Source organism: Pagrus major, chromosome 1, assembly GCF_040436345.1.
Source record: "Pagrus major chromosome 1, Pma_NU_1.0".
Classification (NCBI taxonomy): Eukaryota; Metazoa; Chordata; class Actinopteri; order Spariformes; family Sparidae; genus Pagrus; species Pagrus major.
In genome coordinates, this window is record NC_133215.1 from 15,446,397 (window position 1) to 15,473,084 (window position 26,688).

The following is a 26,688-nucleotide window of genomic DNA, read 5'->3' on the forward strand; positions in this document are numbered from 1 at the left end:
CTCAAGAATAATATTTACAACAAAAAGACTCGGTGGAGCTCAAAGAGGAGTGATATTTCATCAAATGGCTACGAAGAAACTCAAAATGAACTCTAACCTAATGCTGCTGTGCATCTACTGGATGGGTAGGTCAGACAAATGTATGCTAACAAGTTAGCCAGAACAACTTGACTAATTTTCACAGCAGGCATTCTGGTATGTACTTTGTCATATTGGGAAACTAATAATTACTCATGGATGAAGCCCATTTAGGGCCAATAAACAAATTGCAGTTCCCTGCAATGGTGCATGGTGATTTATTGGGCATATACACAAGTGGAATTGAGCCATAATTGTTATAAATTACACTTGCCATGATAAGTGAAAATGTCAAGGCCTTACAGGCTGTTTTGATGTTTTCTTCCCCCTAGTGGCCAAAAAGGCAAAAGCTGCAAAGTCTGCAGTATCCCAGGACCACAAACTGCCTATTTTTGGTTATGATTCCTTGATTTATCCAGTTTTGTTGAGAGCTTTGTTTGTTTTCTTCTTCAGGATGGCGCCTTTCACAGTTAAAGTTGGAAGGGTTTTGTCTGAGGACCTCAGCTTGTGCACAGGTAAGTAAAAATCAACTCTAAAATGTAACTAAGAGCCTGGCCAAGTTATCCTAAATCAAATGGGGAACGAGTGAAGTGATTTAACCACATCCACACGAGCAGCACTCTTTCAGGCTTCCAATCCAAGTTTATCCTGCCACGGATCAAACTTTCTCCGAGGCCCTGAACCCCATATGTTTGGATTAATGCTAAAAATGTTGTTGGATCCACAGTGTGTAACACCTTTTTGGACTCACTGCATTGACCTTTAACATTCTTCCTTTCATACACTATGTTATTATTTTGCACGTTCTGTTATATCTGTTACTACAACAAGGAGATAAGATTGTAGGATGCAATTGTGTTAAAGATTAGCTTCAACAGGACTTCAAATCAAATAAGCCTCAAGCTCACAGTCAATTACATCACTGCAGTCCTAGTAGAAAGGTCTCTGTGTGATAAGAGGCAGATTCAACGAGGGGGAAGTAAGGGTCAGGCAAAGGTCTCCTGTGCCACATAGTAAGATGAGGTGAAACTCTGATAAGAAGGAGAATTGGCATGTTGTGCATGTTTCATTGCACCCTCTGTGAGACTCTGGCAGGATTATTCAAGAAGTACTGTTTTCTGTGCATTTTTTGCGGCTTTTTGCTTTGTTGTTGACATTCAAGTTAGTAGTTTGTAGTCAGTAAATTGTCTTTACATCATTCTGTTGTCCCAAATTGACCTTAAATACAACATACAGAATACTCAAACAACCAAACTAATAAAACATAGCCTGATAAAAAACCTTTTCTCATGTCTTGCTTTGTTTAATCACAGACACTATAAAAGACATCATAATCAGTTGAGTGTATCTTAAGGACACAAGGTGGCTGACTATCTTCAAATATCAAAGGTCTCGTTTATCAGGATTAAGGTCAAAGGCCTTATTGGATACCTCTGAATTTGCACAAAGCAATTACTTTTATTGCAATAAAATATTGGCTGAGAAGTTTAGCCAAATTACATTAGAGATAGTAAGTTAAAGTAGTGCAAAAATTGTGTTCACAATATGCTTCAGCAGTTCTTTTTAATTATTTTTGTCTCAGTTTGAGGTTCAGGTACCCAAATATACATTAAAAACATTAATGTATTTCAAGTTAGATTAAAAAATACGTTGGAGTTGTATTTTTTTGTTGCATTGAATGCTGCATGCTCACTTCCTGTAGTTCTGCAGTGAATACTGTGGACAAGTTATAACCAACACCCTTTGCAAACAGAGTTACAGGTATAACAGGATGTCAACCATTCTGTTGGCAGGCTTTTTTTTATCCAACACAGGCACAGTTCTGTTTACAACCATGGCATTGCCTAATCAGCTGCAGCTCTGGACATTGCCTTGAAAAAAAAAAGAGCTTTAAACGGCCACATCAGCATTCAGACAGATGGCGAGATAAGAGGGGTGTGTGCTTTAAAAGGAGCGACGGACTTCGAGTAAGACACTCCTCGCTGCAGAGTTGTCCAGTTCACCCCTCAGAGCCACCATGACCTTCAACGGCAACTGGAAAGTTGATCGCAATGACAACTATGAGAAGTTCATGGAACAAATGGGTGAGTGATATAAACTGCTGATAAAACGCTGAAGACTGTGCAGCATAGATTTTTTTTTTTTTTTTTAATATGTGTAATTAGATGCATTGGTAGAAAAATCACAGTGTCTCTCATCACCATATATGCTCTCTGTGTAAAAAAAGGACAATAATATGATAATATAATGATAAGTACAGCTAGTCAGTGCAGTTGTTTCAGTTGTTTAGTCTTAGATTACAGGTGTTGATTAAAATATCGGTTATGCCGCAAAACTGATAATCATGCAAATGTTTAGTTTTTTAGATTATTTAAAATGAGTGCATTGCAATAATCTTTAAAGTCTTTAAACACTTTAATGGGAGACAGAACCACATACTGGAGCTAAGGTCTTACTTGGAAACACTTGATGGCACAATGACCTCTGTAACATATTTGTGATTTGGCTTTTCTGCCTACTTAACCTCTGCACACACACAAACTAAGGACCCACCTATGCATGAAAAGTGATTAAATCCTGACCAACATCCTCCGATTGTTCAGAGTTCTATTGAATATATTCCATGTGTCTGTTGATAGGAATTAACATGGTGAAGAGGAAGCTGGCTGCTCACGACAACCTGAAGATAACCATCGAACAGAATGGAGACACTTTCCATGTCAAAGAGGCCAGCAATTTCCGCACCCTGGAAATAGACTTCACCCTGGGAGTCACCTTTGACTACAGCCTTGCAGATGGAACAGAACTATCGGTGAGCAAAAGTGGCATCTCATGGGACACCTTGTAATGAATCAGAAGCTTACCTTAACAAGAAAAAAGATCAAAGTCTTGGCTGTTTTCTTTATTCATTCATTATGTTGTAAATACTAAGATGGGCTAGCATTTCAGTCCCTTTAGACTTTGAACCTTTGAGCCGCGTAAAATGATTGATTTGTTGGCAAAGAAAACATTCCACACATCAAAGCTGGACTTTTTTTACTGTTGTAACCCCTTGTGCCCAGCTGATTTCAGCCACTAACAGTTCAGCCATGGCTGTGACTGTTTGTGGCTACTACTACAACGGACTAACGGTCACAGCAATAAAATGGTCAACCTCTGGCGCTTTGTTCATGGATGAGTTTCATGTTTTACTCTGTAGGGTTCATGGAAGCTGGAGGCAGACGTGTTGACGGGGACTTTCAACAGGAAGGACAACGGAAAGCAACTGTTAACAACCAGGATCGTCCAAGGAGATGAACTTATACAGGTAGGGGGATTTTATATCTATGCAAATTATGGCACCGAAAATCCCAATTTTATTGGCGAACAGTTGGAAAGCTGTTGTAGAAGGTGGTTAAATTAGATACTGTAATACGATTTAAATACTCATGCACAGTCAATATGTCTATTTACATATATTAATATGTAAACCCTCTCGATAATTCAGCCAGATGCAGACGCTATGATGATTTTTATTAACTGTATCTGATGTCATCTTTCACCAACAGAGCTACAACTATGAAGGTGTGGACGCTAAGAGGATTTTCAAGAGGGCTTAGACCAAACTGATCACGAGTAATACGTTTGCCTTCAGCATTACATACAGTATTGTGTTGAATCATCAACTACTTATACCAGTATAACCTTTAAAAGGTGCACTACTTGTAATGCCTGTACAGTGTATGAAACAGGTGTGAATTGCACACGATTTTGATACTTGCAGTAATAAAGCCATTCTATAACTGCCTGTTTTCTGTGTTTTGTGTTTTCTGTGAAAACATGTGGAGGTCTGTGTAAAGTTGACAATAAAACATACACAGTCAAGAGACTAAATTAAGAGTGATACAATAATTTAAACTTTATTCAACAATGAATAAAAATAAATATATATTATCTACAAAAATATAAAGTGTAGACAGATTTGTTATGTTTCTTTAAATTGATCTGTACTTACATAAATCATGAAGCATTCACTGAAGCACCAACAACTCAATTCAACAGTAATGTCAGGCCAAATCCTCACCACACACACAGGCATGACAATAGGATTTAGTGAGGCATACAGTTCCAACACATCAGGCCACATCAGCCAGGAACTTATCAGATATAATCAGTGAGATAATGTGGCAAGTTTTCTTTTGTTCCTCAGTGTTGATGCAATACAGTCTAATTAAGTTCTGTCCCCATATATTTAGCACAAGATAAAAGATATGGACTGATGCAATGCCAAGTGTGACGTTATGTGACACAGAACAGGAAGACCTATTGTCAAACAGGCCTCTTGAGCATATAAGGTACTGTGACTGAAGACTACAGATCGTGGGTTAAAGAGGAAAATCAATTATCGGCCTCTTTTTCCAAGCTCGCACACAGACACACAGGCATGCGCAATTAATAACTCTTTACCACTAAAAAAAAGTCTTTCAGTTTTTATACATTAAGGCTCTTTCAAACTAGGAAGCTTTGCAGCCTAGAAGGTGGGAAGCACTTGCCACTCAAGAGCCCAGATTTTCACATTTTCTGCAAAATGTCAAACTTTTGCGAATTGAAGCTGAATGGAGAATGAACTGCTGAGATTGCGGCTGTGGTTGTAGCTTCCAAGTCTGAAAGGGCTTTTAGGAGTACTGGGCCTGGCACAAATCCCCCCCCCCCCCCCCCCCCCCCCCGCCACTCCCACACACACACACACACACACACGCACACACACACACTTGTAGTAAAATGGTGCACACAGAGGCGTGTCATCAGATATGTCACTATTAGCATTGCATATTTTTAAATTTTGCATGACATCCCTTTCATTTATCGCCTTCATTGTCAAATCGTGGTTTCAATCACAAAAAACACTGAAAATACCAAGGCACTCTTGATACAACTGAAGACACAAAGTTCAGAATGCAAAATACAACTTGTGTGAAAACAATAGAATTCTTATTTTTTACAGATGAAGAAAATAATTAAATAACAGGACAAATACTGTAAATAAATGATATAACCGTTAATCACATAAAAAAAACACAAAAACAAACTTTGCAGGTGAGACAACATTAAGATAATCTGGTAAATATACTTTGACCAAGCTTCATCTAATCCGAGAGTTTAGCCATTTGGATTTCTTTATCCAGTGAATATATTAGATATCTTAAAAAGGAGTAAAACGAGTGATTTATATTTACTAAAGCACAATCAACATATATAAAGGCATCCTTATGTTATTTGAAACATTATACTGCTCAGCTAAAGAAATTCTTAATAGCTCAGCTACATTTTATGCCTTCTTTTTCTTCAATTTGAACAGTGTCAATAAATAAATCATGACAAAGTAGATGCTCAAATTACAAGTTTAGGTGTTATTCTCATATATCTCTAAACACCATCCTTTGGTGTCGGACAGCACAAACACAACACATACAAACACAGCAAATTTAGTGACTAAATGTGTGCGGTTAGAATAGTCTAGAAATACCTGGAGAAGAGGTTATTGTGGTGAAAAGTGAAAAATGAATAAGTGTCAGGATGTTTAGGAAAAAATAAAATCTAGTGAGCACAAAATAAATTGTATACTTATAATGACAATTGCACAACACGCTGATTTTTATGTGCTCTCGGGAATGTCAAGTGTACAGAATACAAAGCCGTAAAATTACTAAAATCTGCTTTAATTTTTTCATGAATGCATAGTATGTCTTGACTGTCTGCTGTTTTCTAGTGTATTGTTTGCATCATATGTTTATATTTACAATGAATGCATAATCCAATGTATGTGTCCTTGCATGAGCAAGAGGAAGAGAACAACATTCAAGTGTTAAAAAAGTTTCCAAATCAACTGTAGTTACAAATTGCTATTTAATGAATTGATTTTATTACAATTACATAAAATCCAATAGAATTTATGTCTGTTGGACTCAAAGTCCACTGTTATCATGCTCATGCTTATGCTGTACACACAGCTAGTAAAACTTTGTAAAGGCCACATGCAGGTTTCAGAACATTAGTCTTATGAACATGAATAATTGTTGTGTTGTATGGTCAATATCAGATAGGCATATTATTTATATTGGCATCATTATGAAAATACCTGCAGGTACAGACCTGTTTAAATCTGTCTACTTGAAAAGGAAGACTGAAAAAATACAATTTGACATCACTGTGAATTACAAAAAAGGATTACAAGAACCAGCACAATCGAAGGTAGAATACATGAGGTGACATGGTTGTACAGTATATAGTGACCTATTGAATAACCTGAGGGCTGCCTCAACTACACAACATCTTAGTCAACCAATTATCGGATTTGTAGACTGCCCGACACCGAACGCAGTCAAGCAAAAGCGCAGTTCTAGAAATCGTGTATGTATACGTATTTATGAATGAATGCATGAAAACTGCCAATGATTTTATAGAGAGTTAACTCATTTTGAATCAATGAGTTATTAAGAATTTCACAGCCCAGGAGACTAACTGGTACGGGGCAGCCCTCAGTCATTCATTAACACATAAATGTTGTAAAATAACTTATAAATGATAAGAGTTGAAGCAAATCGTTAACTGAATAACCGTAAATGTTGCAATGTCTGTTCCCTGGTGACCTAAAGCCCTCGATATGCATAAAGTCGGTAAGCTGCCCAGATATTACTCCTCTGACAGATGTAAATAAATGAACTACCCTTAAACCTGCTGCTGAAGGTGCAAACCTTCGGCCTCTGGGTTTTTATTTTGTTGTGTAGAATGACATCATATTCTGATCAAGTATCCATAACATATCTTATCATTTGTTGTCACATCTCCTTGTTTCATTTTCATATAATAACTGTACAGACCACTGCATAATCAATCCAACTGTGGCTCATCACATTGTCTCATGCCTTAATTGCAATACATTAATATATCTTAATTTCTGCAACACTTCTGCAGAACTATTGCACAAATAAAAAACAAACATTTTAAAAATAATTTTTTTAACTTGACATAAGGTGACAAAAAGAATAATAAAGACTCAAAAACCCTTTGTGCAAACTGAAAACAGTCCAATCAGATTTTGGTTAAAACAAAGTCTCCTTGCAGCAACACTGCAGGACAATGGAAGACGGTACAGTATACGTGATAGTTTAGAGTCCGTCAAACAATACGCAACAGCATTTAGAAATAGGTTTTACTTATATGACAAGCTTGCATAAATAAATTCCACTCAATCTGGAGATATCGTGCCTCAGAACATATTTCCATTCCATTCTCTACTCTTTGGCATCCAGTTAGTACTCTACTGACCACTGTCCATCTGTGTAAACAAACCTTACCAAGTAACGCTCATAAAAAACCACGTTCATCCAGTCCTTTGGCTGTCACTGGGTTCCATTTTGCAGTGGGTTTATTGCTATTATGGCCTGTAAGGAAACAAATAGAAAAATATTGTTTAAATTAGGTTTCATGGTTCACCCTGTTTGTATATTTACACCACAACAGAGAAACCAAAATAAATCGTGTTATTTTGTCTTTTCCAATATTTTCTATCGTGATATTAATACATATGGTGAAATCGTAAATTGTCTTAATTGAGAAGCTGTTAATGGATTCAAAATAACCAGACAGGAATGTCTGTTTTTAGCAGCACATTTAATACCTGACAAATCAGGATCCTTCGTTACATTGAAACATAAATTTTGCAGTACAATAGTCCGGCTGATTTTTATTCAACACTGACAGCTGAATTTATTTAATCTCAAAGTATATACAGTATATTGTCATAATGGTTAGCTAAGGGTGGGCGATCTGCCGATTTTAGATCATGATCGATCTTGAAGTTGTCCACAATCTACTTTTCAGGTGAATCATAGAAGATTGCGTTAATAAATAGCCACTTACTTCTGTTTCCAAACTTCACATAACCTCACCGACTAGCAGATAGATACCAATAGAGTGATGTAGCCATCTAGATGGCAATGCTGACTGGACAAATAACTTCACGTGGCTCTTCCAATTGTTAGGTACTTTAAACAATGCAACATTAGTTAAAGTTAGTGAAATAGTGGAGCTTGCAGCTAAAAAGAACTGTCTTTAATGCAATATTGTGTTTTAATGGTGCAAAGGAATACATTCATAGGCTATTTCAAGTCTGGCTATAGTCTACAGGGCATTTCAAAATGACCATAACTTAGATTGTGGATCATTATTGTGATTCAATAGATCATGATAATATATTTTGGCCAGATTACCCACTCCTATGGTTAGGCCTACGTTGCGGTTTGCAAGCGTATTTAGAGAGGCTTACTTGTTTCAGGTCTGGCTTTTGGCACATCTTGTGAGTATGTGTCAGTGGGGAGTGTGTGGCTTGTATCTCTGCGCTCAGTCACAACCACTGTCCGTGGCACCGTGGCAGAGAGCACAAGAGGCCTCTGGTTGTGGTACTTGAGACGGTATGTTTCCGTCATACAGTTATCCACATTGAAGTATGTTGTCAGAGAAACCTCTTGAGCTGGCACTGCCTGCTCCACTCTGCAACCAGTTAGTCTTTCCTCACTTTCACACGATGATGGGGTGCTCCTCTCTGGGTCAGAGCCCGACTTGGAGCTCGCATCTGAGAAGGTTCTGAGGCCTGAAATGTCAGGCTTCCTGTGAGGACTGACATAGGATGTGGATGAAAGACGAGGGCTTGATGGAAAAGGTTCTTGAAGCATCCTCGGACGAAATGCTGCATGGCTTGTTTCACCCTGGTGTGGGGGGATCCGCTGGGTTGGTCGAAGGTGAGGAGATACCGTCGTGCCGAGCTGACGCTGATTGTTCAGTTGGAGAGGTTCTGCAGTCACGTTGCTGGGAGGGTGGTATGGCAGCATTATGTGAGGACACTGGGATTCGGAGGCGACAGCCTCGCTGTTGCTGGAGCGGTATGCGTTATCTCTGTCTTCGGGCTCAGAGAGAGCGAGATCATCGGAGCTGTTCCACTCTGAGCTGCTGGTTTTTGTGATGTGCCTCAGGGCAGTACTTTCTCCAGTGTGCCCTCTACAGTTTGACAGCTCCTGCTGCTCACCCTGCCTGTTATCTAAACCAGTTGAGTCCCTCTCTGAAGACACTGCTTTTCTGGAGTTACTAGAAGTGTACTTTGATTTCCGTCTACAAGAGAGAAGTGTTGTAGAGAATGTTGGGAATAATCATGAAATATAATAGAAATCCAATTAACGAGTCCTTATATTACAATACATATTAGAACAATTTATATATTATTTATAATTATGGGCACTACCTCGAACTTGGACTGCACTTTAGATGTGAATGTGAAACTTGGTCATGGTTCTTTCCCTGAGGTTTGAGTTGATGTTTACCTATAAAATATAAAACAAAGGTGATCAAAACATAGAGATAGCAAACGATGCAATGTTAAAAAAATGAAAACGTAAATACAAATAGCAGTCTTACTCTATTGGGGGAAGTAACTGTTACAGACTGTAATTAATGCAAAAGGTAATGTATTTTTACCTCCTGACCTTTCCTTTTAAAAAAGGGAAGACTGAAATGTAAACTACACTATGTCAGAAGATAAAAATATCAAAATACAACAAACAAGTAGACATTAGGTATAAAGAAGATGATTAGAGCCTTGTGAAGATTTTAGTGCTGAGATTTATAGTTTTCGCAGAATGTTTTTTATTGAATTCAGATTCCTGAGAATCCTGCTAAATCGCAGATTTTAATCTCATAATTCAGATTTGTTTTTCTCTGAATTCCGAGATTAATATCAGAGCTCAAACACTTTTTTCACTGAACCCCTGATCTTCTTCCCTAATTATAAACTAGGCAGATAAAGATGCAGACAAGTACAATAAAGCAAAATTAATCAAAAGTAGAGACCAAATGGAGACATAATCATCTACAAATCTGACTATGAAACTGTTGTCCTCTTAGGGCACAAGGTGGCAGCAGCAGAGTGTTAATCTCACTAGACTTTCTCACAGCGGGATGAGCCAGTAAGCATGCTCGCTCTGTGCACCAGCACAGTGAGAGGCAGCCTGGTGCTGAATTCCTTCCCTTTAAAAATAGATGTGTCATTTTTTTTCTTTGCTGTTGCCCTGGAGAGGTCCATGCAAGGATAAAAGCTTTAACTGTTGGTTGGAAACACTGGCTCGAGATGCACATAGCCTCGATAAAGTATCAAGTGCAGCACACTCAAACTACTGCATGAAACAGAAAGATATTTATGACAATGCCGGCAGCCATGTCCAGCTGTGCTATCTGAATGAGCTTTGTGGGATTATCATCAGATTAATGCCTGTGCAGGGCTGACTGGGTGAAGAGGTGAAAGAAGCCAGTCCAAGCTCAGAAATCAACCCAGGCATCAGTCTTCAATTACTCTCACATTATCAGAGACAGCTCACACTTCATCTGTTAACTAACAGAAATATAAAGAAAGAAAGAAAGAAAGAAAGATAAGAAGGGAACAAACTCCTCCTTTGGAAGGATGTGTATTTTGTATTTACAAATCTGATCTAATGTAGGACTTAATTTTTCCTTGTAAATCTTTTCCTGTAAATTTTGCAGATTAGATGTGAGATGTAATCGACCCTGTGCAGTGACATATTCCTTTATGCTATTAATCATGTTTTCATTTTCACATCCATTTACTTTTGTCACTGGCTTTATGTTTTTACAATTGATTTGATGTGAAACATTCGCATACACATTATCAGGCTGTGTATCTACTCAGGCTGGGAGATATGTCATTATCACGATATGAGACTATATATCTTCTCAGAATGTGAATATCATTATATTCTGATATGGCAGAAGTGATGTAATTTTCTAAACTAAGCAGACTGTTTTCCTTGTTCTGATACTTGCCTTTACCCACTTAGTATTAATTCTACACTACTGATGAGTATTTATCAAAAATCTCTTTGTTAATAAACACAATTTTGTTGCAATATCAATATCGAGGGTCAGAAAATTTGTGATATTTAGTTTTGTCATCCAGTCCTTTGAAAAGATTGAGAAATATATTATGTATTGCAATTAAGCCTAAAATTGTTGTGATAGGCCATATCGCCATGCCCTCATATATATAAACCGTACCAACAGGTTATTTGTTAATTTTTAGCAGGGGAAGTCAACCTTGACCCTAACCTGATGGCCCAGATGATTTGTTACACAGAACCATTGAAGAAGGCATCCTTGGAAACTGTTTGGAAAAAGGACAGGCACTTTCATTTACAATATTTGCCAGATGATTGGATGAACCATCCATTCACCACGGGTTTACTTCAACCAATCAACAAACTATATGACAATGTAGGAGACCACTACCAGCAGTTGGTATATAAACTCTTACCAAAGGCAGTCAGGAGAAGAGCGTTCAATGTTATTCTTTGCTCTAGATGATATAGCAGCATCTACGCTAACCTCAAGGAGCAGCCATTTTCACCCCATCATCACACCTAAACTACGCCCCCAGCTGCAACTAGTTCGTCATTGGACGCTGACTGATCTGAACGACTGTGGCTCAGCCTTAAGCGCATTACTAGAAGCCTGGCAAGATGGATTCATGTGTGATCTCATGACTCCAGCTATCTCTCAAGGTAACCCTGACCCTAAAGTAAAAACATAATCTGTTGTCATAAAATATTTTGTTACAGAGGCAGCTTGGTCTGGGATGTATTATCAGCAGCACAGATGCTTCTAAATAATAATAAAAATATTGTAGGAATACTACAGGTAGGTCTCCATGATCTTCTCACTTTCTTGTGACTACATATTGCTGCACTTTGATCATGAAGGTGAAACTAATCTAGAGTATACAGTAAAGGCTACTATATTTAACTGAGTTTTAATGTGTACAGTTTAGAGAATATTATAGACCCAAGACAAACTGGCAGAAGGGTGGGACTGAGAGAAAAAATAGGCCCTTGCAACTCCATCTGCTACTTCAGCGCCATGGATTTAGCACAGTTAGACTATTGATATCTCAGAGCCATGAAAAAGGATAAACGTGTAAGACAGACTAGAATAACATATCCAGCTAAACAACTCTGCCCCTTCACTCTCTCTGCTAGTGATGGAGAGGGAGGATGACAGATGAACAAGAGCGATGCATTTTTGTCATTTTTATAACAAGTAGCAGCCTCCCTTATCCTTCCTCAAATTGCCTACTGAACCGTACTAAACATATTACAGTATAAAGACTCATAAATTACACCGATTACTGAAAGAAAGCTATAACCAGCCAATTGGTTCTGTTCATTCCAAACACATTTATTACATTTATTAAAAGCAAAAGCATTTACTTTTCCTGGAAAACCTAAGGAAACCCTTGAAATCTTGGAACTCACCATTGTGTGTTGGTGAGGACGATATACTTGATTTGGCATCGCCTCCTTTTTGGTGCAGCTGACTGAAAATAAAATACTAAAATTATTCAAAGCAAGTTTTCAGTCAAACAAAAAAAAAGAAACATTCATAGTCTTTTGAGGCACTGGGTGAATAATGCAGAACACTTGAGAAAAAACAGTGGCAGAACAGCAGAAATGAAGGAATTTCAAATTTACTGTCTACTCAGGTTCAGCTGGATTTTAATGTCCTGAAAATGTGATATGTATTGATTTTACTAGTGTTATTGTTGTTATAAAAGGTCTTGTGTAGAGCTCCATGTATTGGTTACTGATTTTGTCACAGAAAGCCTTTAAACGTTTGATAAAGTTATAGATATTTAGAAATGTAATTTTGATAACTATACAAGAATGATATACATAATATGAGAACCCTAATATAACAGTAGTATCTCATAAACTGAAACTTAACTTCTTTTAACTAATTTAACTAAATCCCACCTTAATTACCAATAACTACTTACGCATTTCCTTTGAACTTTATTTAAAGGAAAATTATACCATGGATACTTTTACGTATATATGCCCTCAGGTCCAGTACATGTTAGGAATTCATGAGATGTTACAATTTACCTGTATGCACAGTTTTGTGAACATGCAGTGTGTATTATCTGCCCTATTGTCTCTATTGGGGAATGACTTGGTAATTTATTTTTCCTTGTAGTGTTCCAACATCTTTGATGTTAAAACTCCATTTGTCTTAAAAATGTCAATCGAACAATAAAGAAGTTGTTTCTTACCTTTGCAACTGTGCCTCAGGTGTTGATCTCTGGTCTTTAACAATGAAGCCATCAACACCAGGTGAGTCAGGATTAGTGGAGCCACTGCTGAGTCTATCGCTGCTCTCATAGCCAGACTCTGTCCTTTGAATAGTCCAGGTATCACTACGCAGCAGTGTCTTGGGGCCACCCTTAAGTCTGCTGCCCCTCTGTTGGTTGGCCCTGCTTTCTGACTCTACAGAGCTATGGCTCTCAGTCTCAAGCCGCTGTTCGTCCTCATAAATCGTCATTAAACACTTCTGCTTCCTATCCTCTCTAGTTCGTACATACTCCCGCTCCCGGTCTCGGCTTTGTTCTGTGTGCACTCTTTCCTGCAATGAAGGCCTACTGTGCCGCGGGCTGTCGTGTTGCTGTTGACGGCGCTGCTCCAGTTCGTTCAGCACAGTGTCCACATTTAACACCTCCCGAATGGGTCTCCAAGTGGACTTAGATTTATTGCGGCTTCCTTCACCTCCACCTTTTTCCCATTGTTCCTGGCAGCTCTCCTGATCATAGCGATTCGGGGAAGTGTTGTTTCTCCGGCTATGCCCACCACCCTGTGTACCAAAGGAGTGTCCACGTGACTCCTGGGATCCTCTGCTTGAATGGTTTGATGACTTCTCAGTGCGTGGATAGCTTTTGAATTTTTGGTCCACAGGAGGCCTCGGTCCATTCTCTGGTGGAGATGAAGATCTTGCATGTGCCATCGCTAGAGAGAGTGGAAATAGATCATTTTTGGGGCTACCATTTCAAATATGACATACAATGGTTGTATACACCTTGTATGTCTTTGTGTTTGCCTTGTTATTGTCATAGATTCCCTGATACCAATTATGCAGAAACAACGCTTTACCTTTGTGTTGTGATGGGTCCGTTTTCCGATACCCTCGATCCTTTTTGGATGTTTCACTTGGCCTCTGCAAACTCTCCATGAAAGGTTCCTGGAATTTGTTAGGACTGCCAAGCGGATGTTTCACTGAGGGGAAAAAAAAATATTGAAATGGTATAAGAGTGGTTGCTCTACAATTGTGATTTATTTTGTGGTTTCTCAATAGCCTTAGACTGCTGACATCAGTGAAGCAAATAGGAGATAATTGTTAGTTGGCCTTAAAATCCCCTTTACATTCATAATGCATCACTGGGTATGAACAGCCAATTAGGGTGTGACATAACTGTTTTTTGTTATATAAGCAAATATCAACAGGTACAGCCTGCTTTTCTTCCACATATGAGGTTTACCAGAGGTGTTGGAGCATATGTAATAGATCTACACCTTGTCCTCAAACAAAGTGTCACTGTGCACTGGAGGTATTTAGCTTTAGATAACAGGTTCAGCTCTTTGACCATGAAGGCTACCAAGCTATATCAGCAGACCTTGCTGCAAACAGGGCAAGAAACACACATTGCTTTTTTTTTTTTAGGTTTTTTTTTTGTACTAAAGAACAGATGCCAGTACATTATTAGCAATGTTAAAAAACACTAGTGCTGCCACATTTGCCAACCCTGTGGTGTGTTCCTCTGCCTCTGTAGCAGGCAGGTCACAGCGAGAAACGAGAGATGCCGTTAACTGCGAACATCTGCCTCCAAATCAACACATTCAGCCAACAGCTGCACTGCCTTGCACATTTAGTCCTCAGCTCCTCCTTTCAGCATGTGAGTTTCACTTTCTGGCGCATTGTTCTTTATATTTGTGTTTTTATTCAATAAGCACTGTACTTCAAAAAGATGCTCTGTATTTTTGTCACGATTTACAGTAAAACATAACAGTTTAATAAATATTCTCCCGCAAACATGAGGCAAAATCGCACAAAGCTGTGTCTATGTGCATGGCTCCTGGATGTTACACAGTGATGAGTAGTAGCAGTGAGTAAGCTGTAGTATTATGGATTTCCAGATTTGTTATGTAGCCTAATGCTGACATTAGAGTAGTCCCACTGAAAGAAGAATACTAGATTTAGATGAAGTGCACCATACACAACTACCAAGTAATTAACCATTACTCTCTTCATCATGTTGCCTGAAGTTATACTGAGATTCTCAGGCTTAGTAATGCAGTATTATACTGAAGGGCAGTTAGTAGATATGACCACATCCACTGTGTACTGCAAAACAGTACTTCAGTTGACCTCAATATAAAGTAATTTAACAAAATAGACAAATGTTAATAATGCATACAATACATTAAAAATCAGAGCCATATCTCATTCTAAAACAAAACTAATCGATTACTTACACATATTTTCATAAAAACAAGAATCCAGTCCCATGCCAGTCAAAGTATCTGGACACAACACTAAAACAGAACAATCCATCTAAGCGAGCAAGGTGGCATTGCCAAAAAACCCAAGCAGATAAATTAATGGAGGCAAACATCGGAAATGTTTCGGGGAGGAGTGAGAACTGTGGGGCAGGAGCAGAGTGCGCTTGGCCACAGAATCAGGGATTAGGGAGGAGGCGTGGGTGGTAATCTGCGTGCAACAGAGGCATCATCCTCATGCCAAGTTCAAGCCAGCACACTGAGCAGGACAATCTTTCTGCCTGCGGTTTAACAGCACTCTCGCAATCCCACTGCAAACCATAACTGTAATTTGTGGAGTGAAATTGTTGTTGCCATAGGTAATGACATTGTTTGATGTTTAATTTTACTTAGTGACTTACTTTCATAAAAAATGTCCAGATGCTATAATAAACTAGGATTGATGTAAATGAAATTATTAGACGAATCGAAATTGATCTTCTGATCCCTATAATAATGTCTTATTATTAAATACGCTATGTTACAGTTTAATTTCACTTTGAGTTCCTGACACATCACAAAGGATATTTCTGTGCTGCTGTCAATTAATTTACCCTACTGTATATGTATACGACAATAAAATAATATAGTAACTTCAGCATTTTTATCCAAATATGATGTCAAAGTGCACTTTTTGAGAAAAAAAAACAAACATTTGTAAACTTGCTCATGAGTGTATAGCTGCATTCACATACAGCATTTTATTATGTACATAACCTGAAGACTGACGAGGATATTAGCTGTCTAATGTTTCCTCTCGCTTTTGGCACCATTTTTTGTGTTATAGTAAGACTATATCTGCTCGCACACTCAAGAAAAAATATTGTTTTGTGGCATTTGAATGAACATACTATTTTCAATGCAGACAAACAGACATGGGATAAACTTTAAAGAGATCTGTCTCATGATTGCACAGTTTAGTGTGGATTATGCCTATGTTGATTCAGCTCAAATTCTACTTTCATTCATTAATTCCTTGTCATGTTTTGCATGCAGTCCAAAGCTTTCAACAAATATCAGTGAGTGATTTATAAACATTTTTTTTGGCAGCTGACTATGGTCTAAGTGGGATAATCCATGACAAGGCAGTAATGCATGACGAGGTGTCCTGAGATAAGAAAATAATGAATGAACTGGAGGAAAAGTGCAATTTGTGTGTTGTTTGTGGCCTCAGAGCCAGGCGTAACAGTGTGGAATATTACATTTTTACTATTTTCAAAGAAAAGTGAGACATGTTTCATGTTTACATGTTTGAATCTCCATCTAGTCTTTTTCAGAGTTAGATTAACTTGCTTAAAGGGGAGTGTGGGTTAACTGGTAGCATATTAACTAGTAACTAACTGTAATGTTTTTCTGCTGTGGTTATCTGTTGTTTAATACAAGCTTAATTGATTTAGAGCCATGTTCAAGATGCCCCAGTAATAGTTACATGTACTTTTCAACCAATTAGAAACAAATTATGAATTTATTCAAAGTTAATAGTAAAAGAGAACAGCTTTATTACCTATCGCTCTGTTTGATATAGTAGTAAAGTCTTTCTGAGGCCTTTATACCTAAATAATAATTTTCAAAAATGTCTAAATATACAAATCTTGAATGTCTTACAGACGTGCGAGGGTCAGGTGTGCTGAGTGATAACTGGAGGATTGTCCTACCTATTGCGTCACCATTTACTTGGGCTTTGTAGCGAGGACACATGGTAGTTTGTCGTGGTGCATCTTCATTAGACACTGGAGATCCCTCAGGATTGGTGTAAAATAAAAGAAGTGGCTGGAAATGTCCCCTGATACATTTAGAAGCAACATCTTTCCATTTGGATCCAATCTGAGGAAAAAGGCAAGTGTGACATAAGAGCATGTAACACACAGTAACAGGTAGTTGACTTTTGAACAGGGATAAAGCAGATTAATGGCAGAGTTCCTAACCTCCTTTACAGTAGCATCATCAAAAAACATCCATTTTGAAGATTTGGTGTGATAGGCAAAGGCTGAGTAATGTTTACTCGAAAAACAGATCATCCCCACCAGATGTAGCTCACTCCGTTTGGCATTTTCATCAGTGACACGGTTGAAAAGCTGAAAGAGAGCAAATTGAGACAAGTTTGATCCCCACATATTGCTTTTTGGCAGATTTTAAATTAAATCCTATGAGAATAAAATCTGTGTTTTAGATACCCTGAAGTGGTGTTTTTTTTTTTTTTTTTTTTTTTGGAGAGAGATTACAGCTCACTGACCATCATTATATGGACAAAAGTCATCAAATAGTTATGATCATTGAAATGTTTTACATGAGTACATGAATCCTTTGCAGACTTTTGTCAATGTGGGAGCACATCTAGAACATTTAAACTGGCAGTCCTCTGTGTTGCAAATAATACATTTCTGTTTGTCATCTGGTGAGGTTTTGCTTCGGCTCTTACCCCACATAGGTTCAGATTTGGGCCGAGTGACCGAATGACTTCATCCGTAAGATCAGACTGCTCAGCATCCCATACAAATCCTATAGTGACAATCTCTGGACAGTTCATGAGCACACGGCGGATCTTGATACTTTGACCACAGTTGCTCTGCAAAATATGAAGAAAAACATATGCAGGTCCACAACAACATTTCAAAATCAGTTTTATTTCCAAAATATTTGTCTTTATTTAGTACCTATAGTAAAAGAACATTTCAGAGGCATTTCAATAAAAATAAATAGTTTAAGCATTTTTTTAAAAGGTATTTTTAATTTCCATTTCTGTTTTTTGACAAACAACAGCTTGGCCAAATACATTAAATCAAAATGTCTGGCTTTTGTAACACTAAACAAAAACCCTGCAGACTCCTGGATGTTTTGGTGATGAGATAAACAGTAACATTAAAAATACGCAAATACAGCAACAAGACAGAAACCAATGCACCAGACTTATCTAAATCTAGTGCAGTGTATTAACTTGATAGGATGTCATTGTGTTGAATCACGATTATGGAGTTGCTGGAAGGCATATTTTGTTGTTCACTTTTGGCAGTGGATAACTGTTCCCCTGCCTCTAGTGTTTGTGCTAATGTCAGCTAAAAACCTGCTGGACCGATATCACAACTGAGAACACGGAGATAAAATCTTTACTTTTAAGTCTCAGTAATAAATAAATTAGCAAATTTCCCAAAATGTCAGAGTAGTGGGCTATGGCTTTCTCTCTCTCTCTCTCCCTCTCTCTCTCTCTCTCTCTCTCTCCCCCTCTCTCACACACTCACACTCACTCACATACACTCACTCACACACACACACACACACACACACACACACACACACACACACACACCTAGACATGTGACTTATCACTTCAGTATATCATATAAAGGATGATTGAAGGAAAGAACCAAACAGCATGTATTATCAGCACATCAGTATGATAAAGTCAACACTGGAGCTCACATTATGGGTTAAGAATAATGGGTAAAGGGAACAGAGCACTCAGCTTCACCAAACTGATGCACACTGAAGAGGAAGACAGCGGTAGCAAATACAGATGAGAGAAAAACAGTGGATATGCCCTTACTGCTATTTATATCTCAACACTAGTCTGGCACTGTCTCCTTCCCGCTGCTTCAAGTGCAGTGTCACAGCACAAAGCACAGAGTGTACTCTGCATAACTACAAGAATCGTTTTAATCAACCATTTTACAGTAACGTTGTTGTTCGGTTAAATTATTCATCAATAGGTGCCTGCAACAAATCTACATTTACTAAAGAAAACAGCAGAATGGTTAAAGATATTGAGCCACTGCTTAGTAAACATGTCTCATTGGTTAAGAAAAACGTCACATCAAAATGACAATAAATCACATACCGGGCAGCTTCGGAGGTCACCTGTGTTGTTTGCTGCCTGCAGCAATTCTCCAAACATGTCTGACCTGAGCCGCTCGTTCTTCCCCAACATGCGATCAACCTGTTGGCTGTGAATAAAAACAGAGAGTATTTAGCGTAAATAATTGGATTTAAAACATGTTGAAAAAGTCCTTAATATTATGTTTTTCACTTAGTGGAAATACAATATTCCATCATTGCAATCCTTGTTTATTTGATGTAGGAAATGGAACAACTGAGATAAACTGCGTAATCAGAATGACATGTTTTAAACAGAATATACACTAACCACGCCTACTTGATTTAATGCCAATCAATACAACAAATCTGCCAATTCTACATTTAGGAAGAGCATATTTATATGTTAAATTTTATAGGGGTACCTAATACAGTGGCCACTGAGCATACATATAAAATCCTGAACTGTAAATTTAAAAAAATTAAATATTTTGCAATATCTGTTTGTGCTACTACTTGCTACTTGCTACTGTGTTGATCAGGTGCCCAAAAATATGCCATCCATGTCAAGGTCAAATTCATGATTAAGAATGTTCACACTGTATGTACTTCAACAAAAATAATGAACAATACTAACAATATTTATTAAGATACTCAAGCTGTCCCTGTTAAAGGACAGGAAGGAAATAGAATAAAAAATCCAATCAAATAATTTTCTCGTAACCTTATTTAGTACTTTGACATTTAAATCAGGATTAGCACTCTGGCCTGATTTTTGTATCCCATTTTTAAAGCCATGGCAGAAAATCAAGTACTCACCATAAAGCAGTGGTTGAGACATAATGTACGAATTCTGTGAATGGGTGTGGGTCTGACGATGCACCACAACAGCGACACACAAACTGCAAAGGAAAAGTTGCACATTATTTTACAGATTAAATGTTAATATTTTAGAAGTAATTTTGTAATTTAAGTAATGTTGTCTTCATTATTATTGTTATTATTATTATTCTACAGTAAAAAAAAGCCACATTTACTTACTTATTACTGGCCCAATATATGTCACATTAATACACATCTTATTTAAGTATTGCATTGTTTTTTTAACACCATTAAGCAGATAAAATGATATCATAATAAAAACTTAGTTACCTGTTCATAAAGCATCATTGCAAATTTCTGATGGGTGATGCAGGATTTGGATGAACAAGCATCAGTTGAAGCGTCTGAAACTATGTGTAAATGAATTCGCTCCAGGATGTTCTCCTAATATATAAGAGACTAGATCAGATACAGTACCAACATTGAATACATGCAAACACACTATAGAGCACTCTTAAACAATTAGAAACACAAAAAATGAAAGATTTTGGAAGTTTTAACTGAACAATTCAGCTTGACAGTGTTCTAATTTTGAGAATTTTGGATGATCTAGGCACTATGCAGACCAAGACTACACCCACAAAACTCAGTCAAAAGGCAACCTTAATCAACTAAATCCAAAATACAATCCTAACAGGACTTAAATATGCTAAAAAGCAAGAGGCCACATTCATACTTTACATACAGTAGATAAAAGAGATGGTTACACAGAGCCTAGGTATTTTGTCAGTGGCCTCTGCTTCTTTTTACCTTCAGTGTCACAGAAGAGGAAGCACCATAACATTATTTAATACACAGTTACCGTGGAAAGGTCTTCCTCTGAGTATTACTTTGATTAAAAGCCAAAGGCACAGTGTCAACGTACAAAGCACTCAGCAGCGTCATCCATCAGGCCAAGTTGGAAGCGCTGCTCATCCTTAAAAGTTTCAGCTAGGGCATTGCGCAGGCTGTCGGAGGGGAGCACACGCTCTCTGCTCTGCTGAAACTGGCTGAAGATACTCTGAAAAAGAAAAACAATGGTTTGTTACTGTATTAAAAATGACCTTTTTCGTCATCAAATTATAATTTGTGACCATTTTTTGCTTTTGTGGACAGTTATTATAGCATCAAATATTAATATGTAAAAGATTAGGGATTAAACAAAAAAAAAATCAACAATACTACAAATAATTCCAGGTTCAGCTCAAACCTTTAAAGCGCAGAAAATGCAGGCATCACCAAGACAGAAGTGACCTGAGAGCTGTCTCAAACTTCTCCTGAAAATGTCCAGCTGCCAAAGCACCTGTAAAGGTTTAACAACAGCACACTTAACAAAATACTGACATTAACTGAAACCTGTTTAATTTTTATTTAAGTTTCAGAGGCTCAAATTGAAAGAAAGATGTATAGCAATGTTTTTGATGTGATGTAAAAGAGTGGCGAGTACTGCCGAATTCACTGAAAATGAATACTCGACACTGCAGCTTTCCTCAGCTTTTAGTCATTTTCAGCTCATTAATTTAACTATTTTAGATGAAACCAAGTCTACCTCTTTATGAAGAAAGACTTCATGGCTGTGACTCCATGGAAACCGCATTCACACAGGTCTCGCAAAATACAGCAGCTACAGTAGCTTTGAAAATAGCGATATGCGGCACTGAATTTGATTAATTTACTGCTAGAGATAGCTAGCTAGCATGCTATTTCCTATTGGTTGTCTGGTGTTAAGTAATGGAAAATGTTACTTCCGAAGGGTCAACAGTAAGTAAGAATAGTTACATTATGTGTCACTTGGAAAATAGAGATATTGGGCACTGAATTTGATGAATATACTGTACAAGAATCAGCTAGCTAGAGTTGACATGACAGCTACTGAATTAATGTAACAGAGAAAAGAATTAGCTAGCTAGTGTGCCATTACCTAACTGTAAGTTCAATGTGTGTCTGCTGTTGAGTAATGGGAAATGAGGCTTGAATTAGAGAACTAGCTAGCTAGCTTTGACAATACAGCAACTGAAGGGCTGTAATAGGAATGCAGTCGTCGAGGCTTTCATCATATGGAAGTGGTTGAGGTTTAATCTAAAACAGGTTAGGAAAATGACATTGGCAGGTGGAAAAAAAAACTTGCTGAGTTGGTTCGGGGTCTACTTCTGCTCTCTGGTGTTCAAAAACGTTTTATTTAATGCAACCATTTCAACAGAGCAAAGATGGTAGAATGAGAATTTGTTTTTTTGAGCATTGAGATGTAATTTAAGTACGTTTTTTTTGTAATTTAGAGCTGGTAGAAAATGGTTCTCACCTGAACGGCACTGTTTAGGAAACAGCTGTTTTGCCCGGGCTCATTCAGCAGGCCTTTGGTAAGCGCGAGAGATAGCATGCTCCCAGGCTGGTAGGATTTCTTCAGGCCTCCTCCAGGTTTTTTGAACATCTTCACCCATGACATGGAGTTACCGCCTGCAACTGATAAAAAAATTCTCCAGTTGTGTCATGTGTCACTTGTGTGGTATTTCACTCAGAGGGTGCTTGTCATTGTCTTCTTTAAAAGCAACCCATGTGTAACCTTTAAAAATTACATTACATTATATTATATTATGTTATATTATACCATATATCACATGTTGTGGATGTTTTTATTAAACAGAAAAAATGCTACTTTTGATTAGCCACTCAAAACATACCAAACATGTATACTACACTCATGATTCAAAATGTGATTATTATTGCATGGCATGGTGGAGGCATAATAAACAACCCTGGGTGAAAATTTAGTTCATCTTGGACACCGTTTCCATTACATCACTAATCCAAATGACTGATTTGGTTGGACGCCAGATGAATCATGTCATCTACCTTCTCCAGAGTTGGGGGGAGACTTGCTGCGGCTGGACATGCTGGGAGGTGGGAGCTGGTGCGTTGGTCTGGCCATGGGCTCCATCCATTTCATCCCCACGCACCTCCAGAGCGGTTAGTTGAAAGCATTGTCAAGATCAGCCACAGGGCAGCCTCAGCCATGTGCTAATGGACATTGAATAGCAACTGGACGATATCTGAGGACATAAATGTACAAGTCCACAGTGCAGTCAGTGACGAGCAGGCAATTAATGCTTAAGAAGCAGTGAAGTAGACATTTCCTGCATACTAACATACAGCAAAAGGGCAAACAAACACAAATCCAGCATGAAATTCACCAGAGTTGATTCTCATGTAATTAATTGTAAATACTGTTTTATATTTTAACTTGTTCGGAAATTTTAAGACCTGAACTTTGAGTTGTACAACACTTCTATAATCTGAAACCTTCAAAATCTGAATTGTGACCACAATGATGCAAGTACATCTTCACTGTTTTTTAATACTTTAACATACTTAACATCTGCTCATAGAGAAAAAACAACCTAATTAACTTTTGGTCTGAAAACATCATTGCATTCTCATTAAAAACAACTTACAGATACTCAGATACCTTTAAATCTGTTTTTATTTGTACTCGACCTGTCATTGCCTGATTGCTGCAGAAAAAACAGTTCAATATACAAAGTAGGGTAAGAATCATGATGCAAGGGACAAAACTACAATAACTTCATTATAGTTATTATTTTTTAATGTATCTTTTATCAGATTTGCAAGGATAGTGTTGCTCTGGAGCACATTATTTTCCTCTGCATATGAAAATGTGTCATCATAATAAATAGCTGCATTAGGATTAGGCGAACAATCAGTGTAAACAGCAGTTTGTCTTCTTTGATGCTCATTCACATCAAACTTTACGCCAACATTTTTGATACAAACATAAACAAGGGGGCTCAACCCACCACCCAAAACATCTGAACACAGAACTGAAGCCCATAGCTTGACATGTGCAACAAGGTCCCACATTAGACGACCACTGAATTCATTTTGTTTAAATCTGATGCAGCTCTGCTTTGTTTACATTCACCATGTTCATACATAGGGAGAGGAAATCAATATTTCCATTAATGATTAAATGACAAAGAGACATGACTGTTATTTTGCAACAGGATTTCAACTTCACCAGAGATAGTATGTTTCATTTTGTTACTTGTAAATATTTGTAAATGGCTTTTTTGTGTGCTAAAATGTATTTGTATTTGTTGTTGTTGATCACAGACCTTTAAATTAATCTCAGAGTGATTTCAGATCACAAAATGACCCGTTTCATTAAAATCCTAGCGTTTTCATCATGGGAATTTACATGTAAAGCCTTTATTTGGTATCATTGCCCACATGTGTTTCTGCAGCAACCTCTCTGACACCATGTGATGCCCATATAGGCCTATACGGTCTGACATAAGCGCCCATCTTTGCAGTAGGTTTCATAAAGAGGACATAAATCCTATAGTGGACGAGATTGTATGACCATCCCGTGTTTCCCTGCGTCAAAAAAACAAAACAAAACAACACAACGCACCAAAGCCTCGACAAGCGCGCTCCCACAGCAGAGACACACACGCTGCCGGCGCTGCACCAGCCTGACGGTGAACTGTACATGGGAACAGCGCCCGGTCAGCTACAGTAGCATAAATATGCCGCAACTTGCATTCAGGCATGCAGAAAACAAGTGCTGTGCCGACTCACCTTAAAGGGAAGCGGACACTTGGTCGCTCGCCTCCAATGAAGAAGGCGCAGGGCGGTCCAGCTGTCAACGCGCAAATCCCAACACTTCTCTCCGAAATCCTTGCGAATAAAACTGCCTAGAAATGACTGCAGATATGTCCAGACGCATGTAACGCACTATCTGTCATAGTGCAGCATTCCCCCCCGATCCCTCCGACACGCACACAGGCTGCAGCCCGAGCCTCTGTATGATGCCACACAGACTCGGTCGGGACAGTGTTATTTCGGTGAAAATTCGTCCCTTTTCTGTACAAACGGGGCCAGTGATGGCCTGTGCCAGAATTTACGACGCGGATTAGTGATGTTTTCAGACTTGAGAGGTCAAACTCCGCCCCTAGTGTAGCCTCAAGTGCACTGCTGCTGTATTGCAATCTTCAATCCCTGCATGGCAAACTGTGTGCTGCCTGGCGGAAGGTCAGACTTCCAACTTGTCATGATGATGATGAGAGAAGACATCACATGACCGCACTGGTTTCATAATCATGCAGCACTGTGGGGACTAAACCCTGCCTGTTTTTATTTATTTATTTATTTATTTTGTTTTTTGCTCTCACTTGAATGTCAAACAACAGAACAGAATACCATTTTATATTTTGATTTTTAGTCCATATGAAATACTACATATGTGTAAATATGTCACAATTTCCATTACAAGCAACACTGGACAAAGAAGTTGTCATGCGTTCATCTTCTTTGTTATCATTTTGTCACACTGGTGCAAATAACACGTTATATTTAGCATTCATTTTGATCAAATGGCAACACAGATCTGCCGTGTCTGTCTCCGCAGTAAACAGGACATGAAATCACACAAATCAGGGCAGATGGAGGGCCTGGAAGGGGAACAGCCCGCAGAGCTGAGCAGGTTTTAAGTGTAGACAGGACAACTGAAAGAGGCTGATGGTGCGCACAAGCCAGAGTCAGCAAAAATGACACTCATTGGTGTGTCTCTTCCTGTTTTTAGTGGATCTGTCCAAAATAGAACAAAGTTTTTCTGTGATGTCTGGCCTCATTATACAGTACACAAATAATTCTGAGCTCGATTTTCGGATCCATTCTACAAATTGGAGATAAAATGACACAGTGAACAAGAGCTTGGTGATATGGCCTTAGAATAATAATGCCATATTTTTTAGGCTATATGGGATAAATTATATGTCTGGATATTTTGAAATGTGTTCAAAAGCACGCTGTAAATGCTTGGACTGGCAACAAAATCAAATATCACAAAGTTTCTGACCAAATACCTTGATATTGATATTGCGAGAATGTTTTAGGAATTACTATTGGTACTTTTACAAAATATTACCACATTGAGATTTTGGTAAGTTTAGAAAATTACATCACTTCACTGTAATGCAGTCTTAAAATCAGGAAAAGACAACACTTATGCCATATTATGATACTTAACAATATCCAAAAAATAAGGTGATATATAGTCTCAGAACACAATACCAATATAATATTGATATATTACCCGGCCTTACAGTTAACCCAGTGCTTACCAGCCTCATGCCCCATGCCAAGTGCTCATCAGCTGCTGCCTTTCTCATTCACTTCCTTTGAGTATAGTGTGTCCTAGTATATTGTGTTCAGTACTGCATGTGTGCTCATTTGTGTGTGTATGAATGTGTGAGAGTCCACAGCATGCCGGCCAGCCTGTGAAAAATAGTGTAAATTCACTCTTCATGAGTTGTTACACTGAGAAATCCTCACTGCTTTTCAGTCCAAGATTGAAATCTGTTTGCGAATATTAAACAGGCAAAACGTCTATCACAATCACAGAAACAGTGTCAGTGACACACTGACTGTAGACAGTTACTATATATATATATATATATAT

The 26,688-nt window shown here is 38.1% G+C and overlaps 2 protein-coding genes across 2 annotated transcripts; one reads left to right on the forward strand and one right to left on the reverse strand.

Moving 5' to 3' along the window:
* Positions 1-1,988: 1,988 nt before the first annotated feature.
* Positions 1,989-3,865, forward strand: fabp2 (fatty acid binding protein 2, intestinal). The gene is made up of 4 exons (XM_073469331.1): positions 1,989-2,162; positions 2,718-2,890; positions 3,278-3,385; positions 3,627-3,865. Exons 1-4 carry the CDS (start codon positions 2,096-2,098, stop codon positions 3,675-3,677), a joined length of 399 nt encoding a protein of 132 aa, XP_073325432.1. The 5' UTR covers positions 1,989-2,095; the 3' UTR covers positions 3,678-3,865.
* Positions 3,866-4,808: 943 nt separating this feature from the next.
* usp53b (ubiquitin specific peptidase 53b) lies at positions 4,809-25,086 on the reverse strand. The gene is made up of 17 exons (XM_073478652.1): positions 24,807-25,086; positions 23,061-23,257; positions 22,510-22,670; positions 21,421-21,513; positions 21,097-21,231; positions 20,502-20,615; positions 20,169-20,251; positions 19,375-19,480; positions 17,962-18,108; positions 17,468-17,617; positions 17,198-17,366; positions 14,100-14,222; positions 13,229-13,955; positions 12,432-12,493; positions 9,356-9,434; positions 8,387-9,225; positions 4,809-7,502 (listed from the first exon to the last, which is right to left on the reverse strand). Exons 2-17 carry the CDS (start codon positions 23,152-23,154, stop codon positions 7,426-7,428), a joined length of 3,159 nt encoding a protein of 1,052 aa, XP_073334753.1. The 5' UTR covers positions 23,155-23,257; positions 24,807-25,086; the 3' UTR covers positions 4,809-7,425.
* Between the last annotated feature and the right edge of the window lie 1,602 nt (positions 25,087-26,688).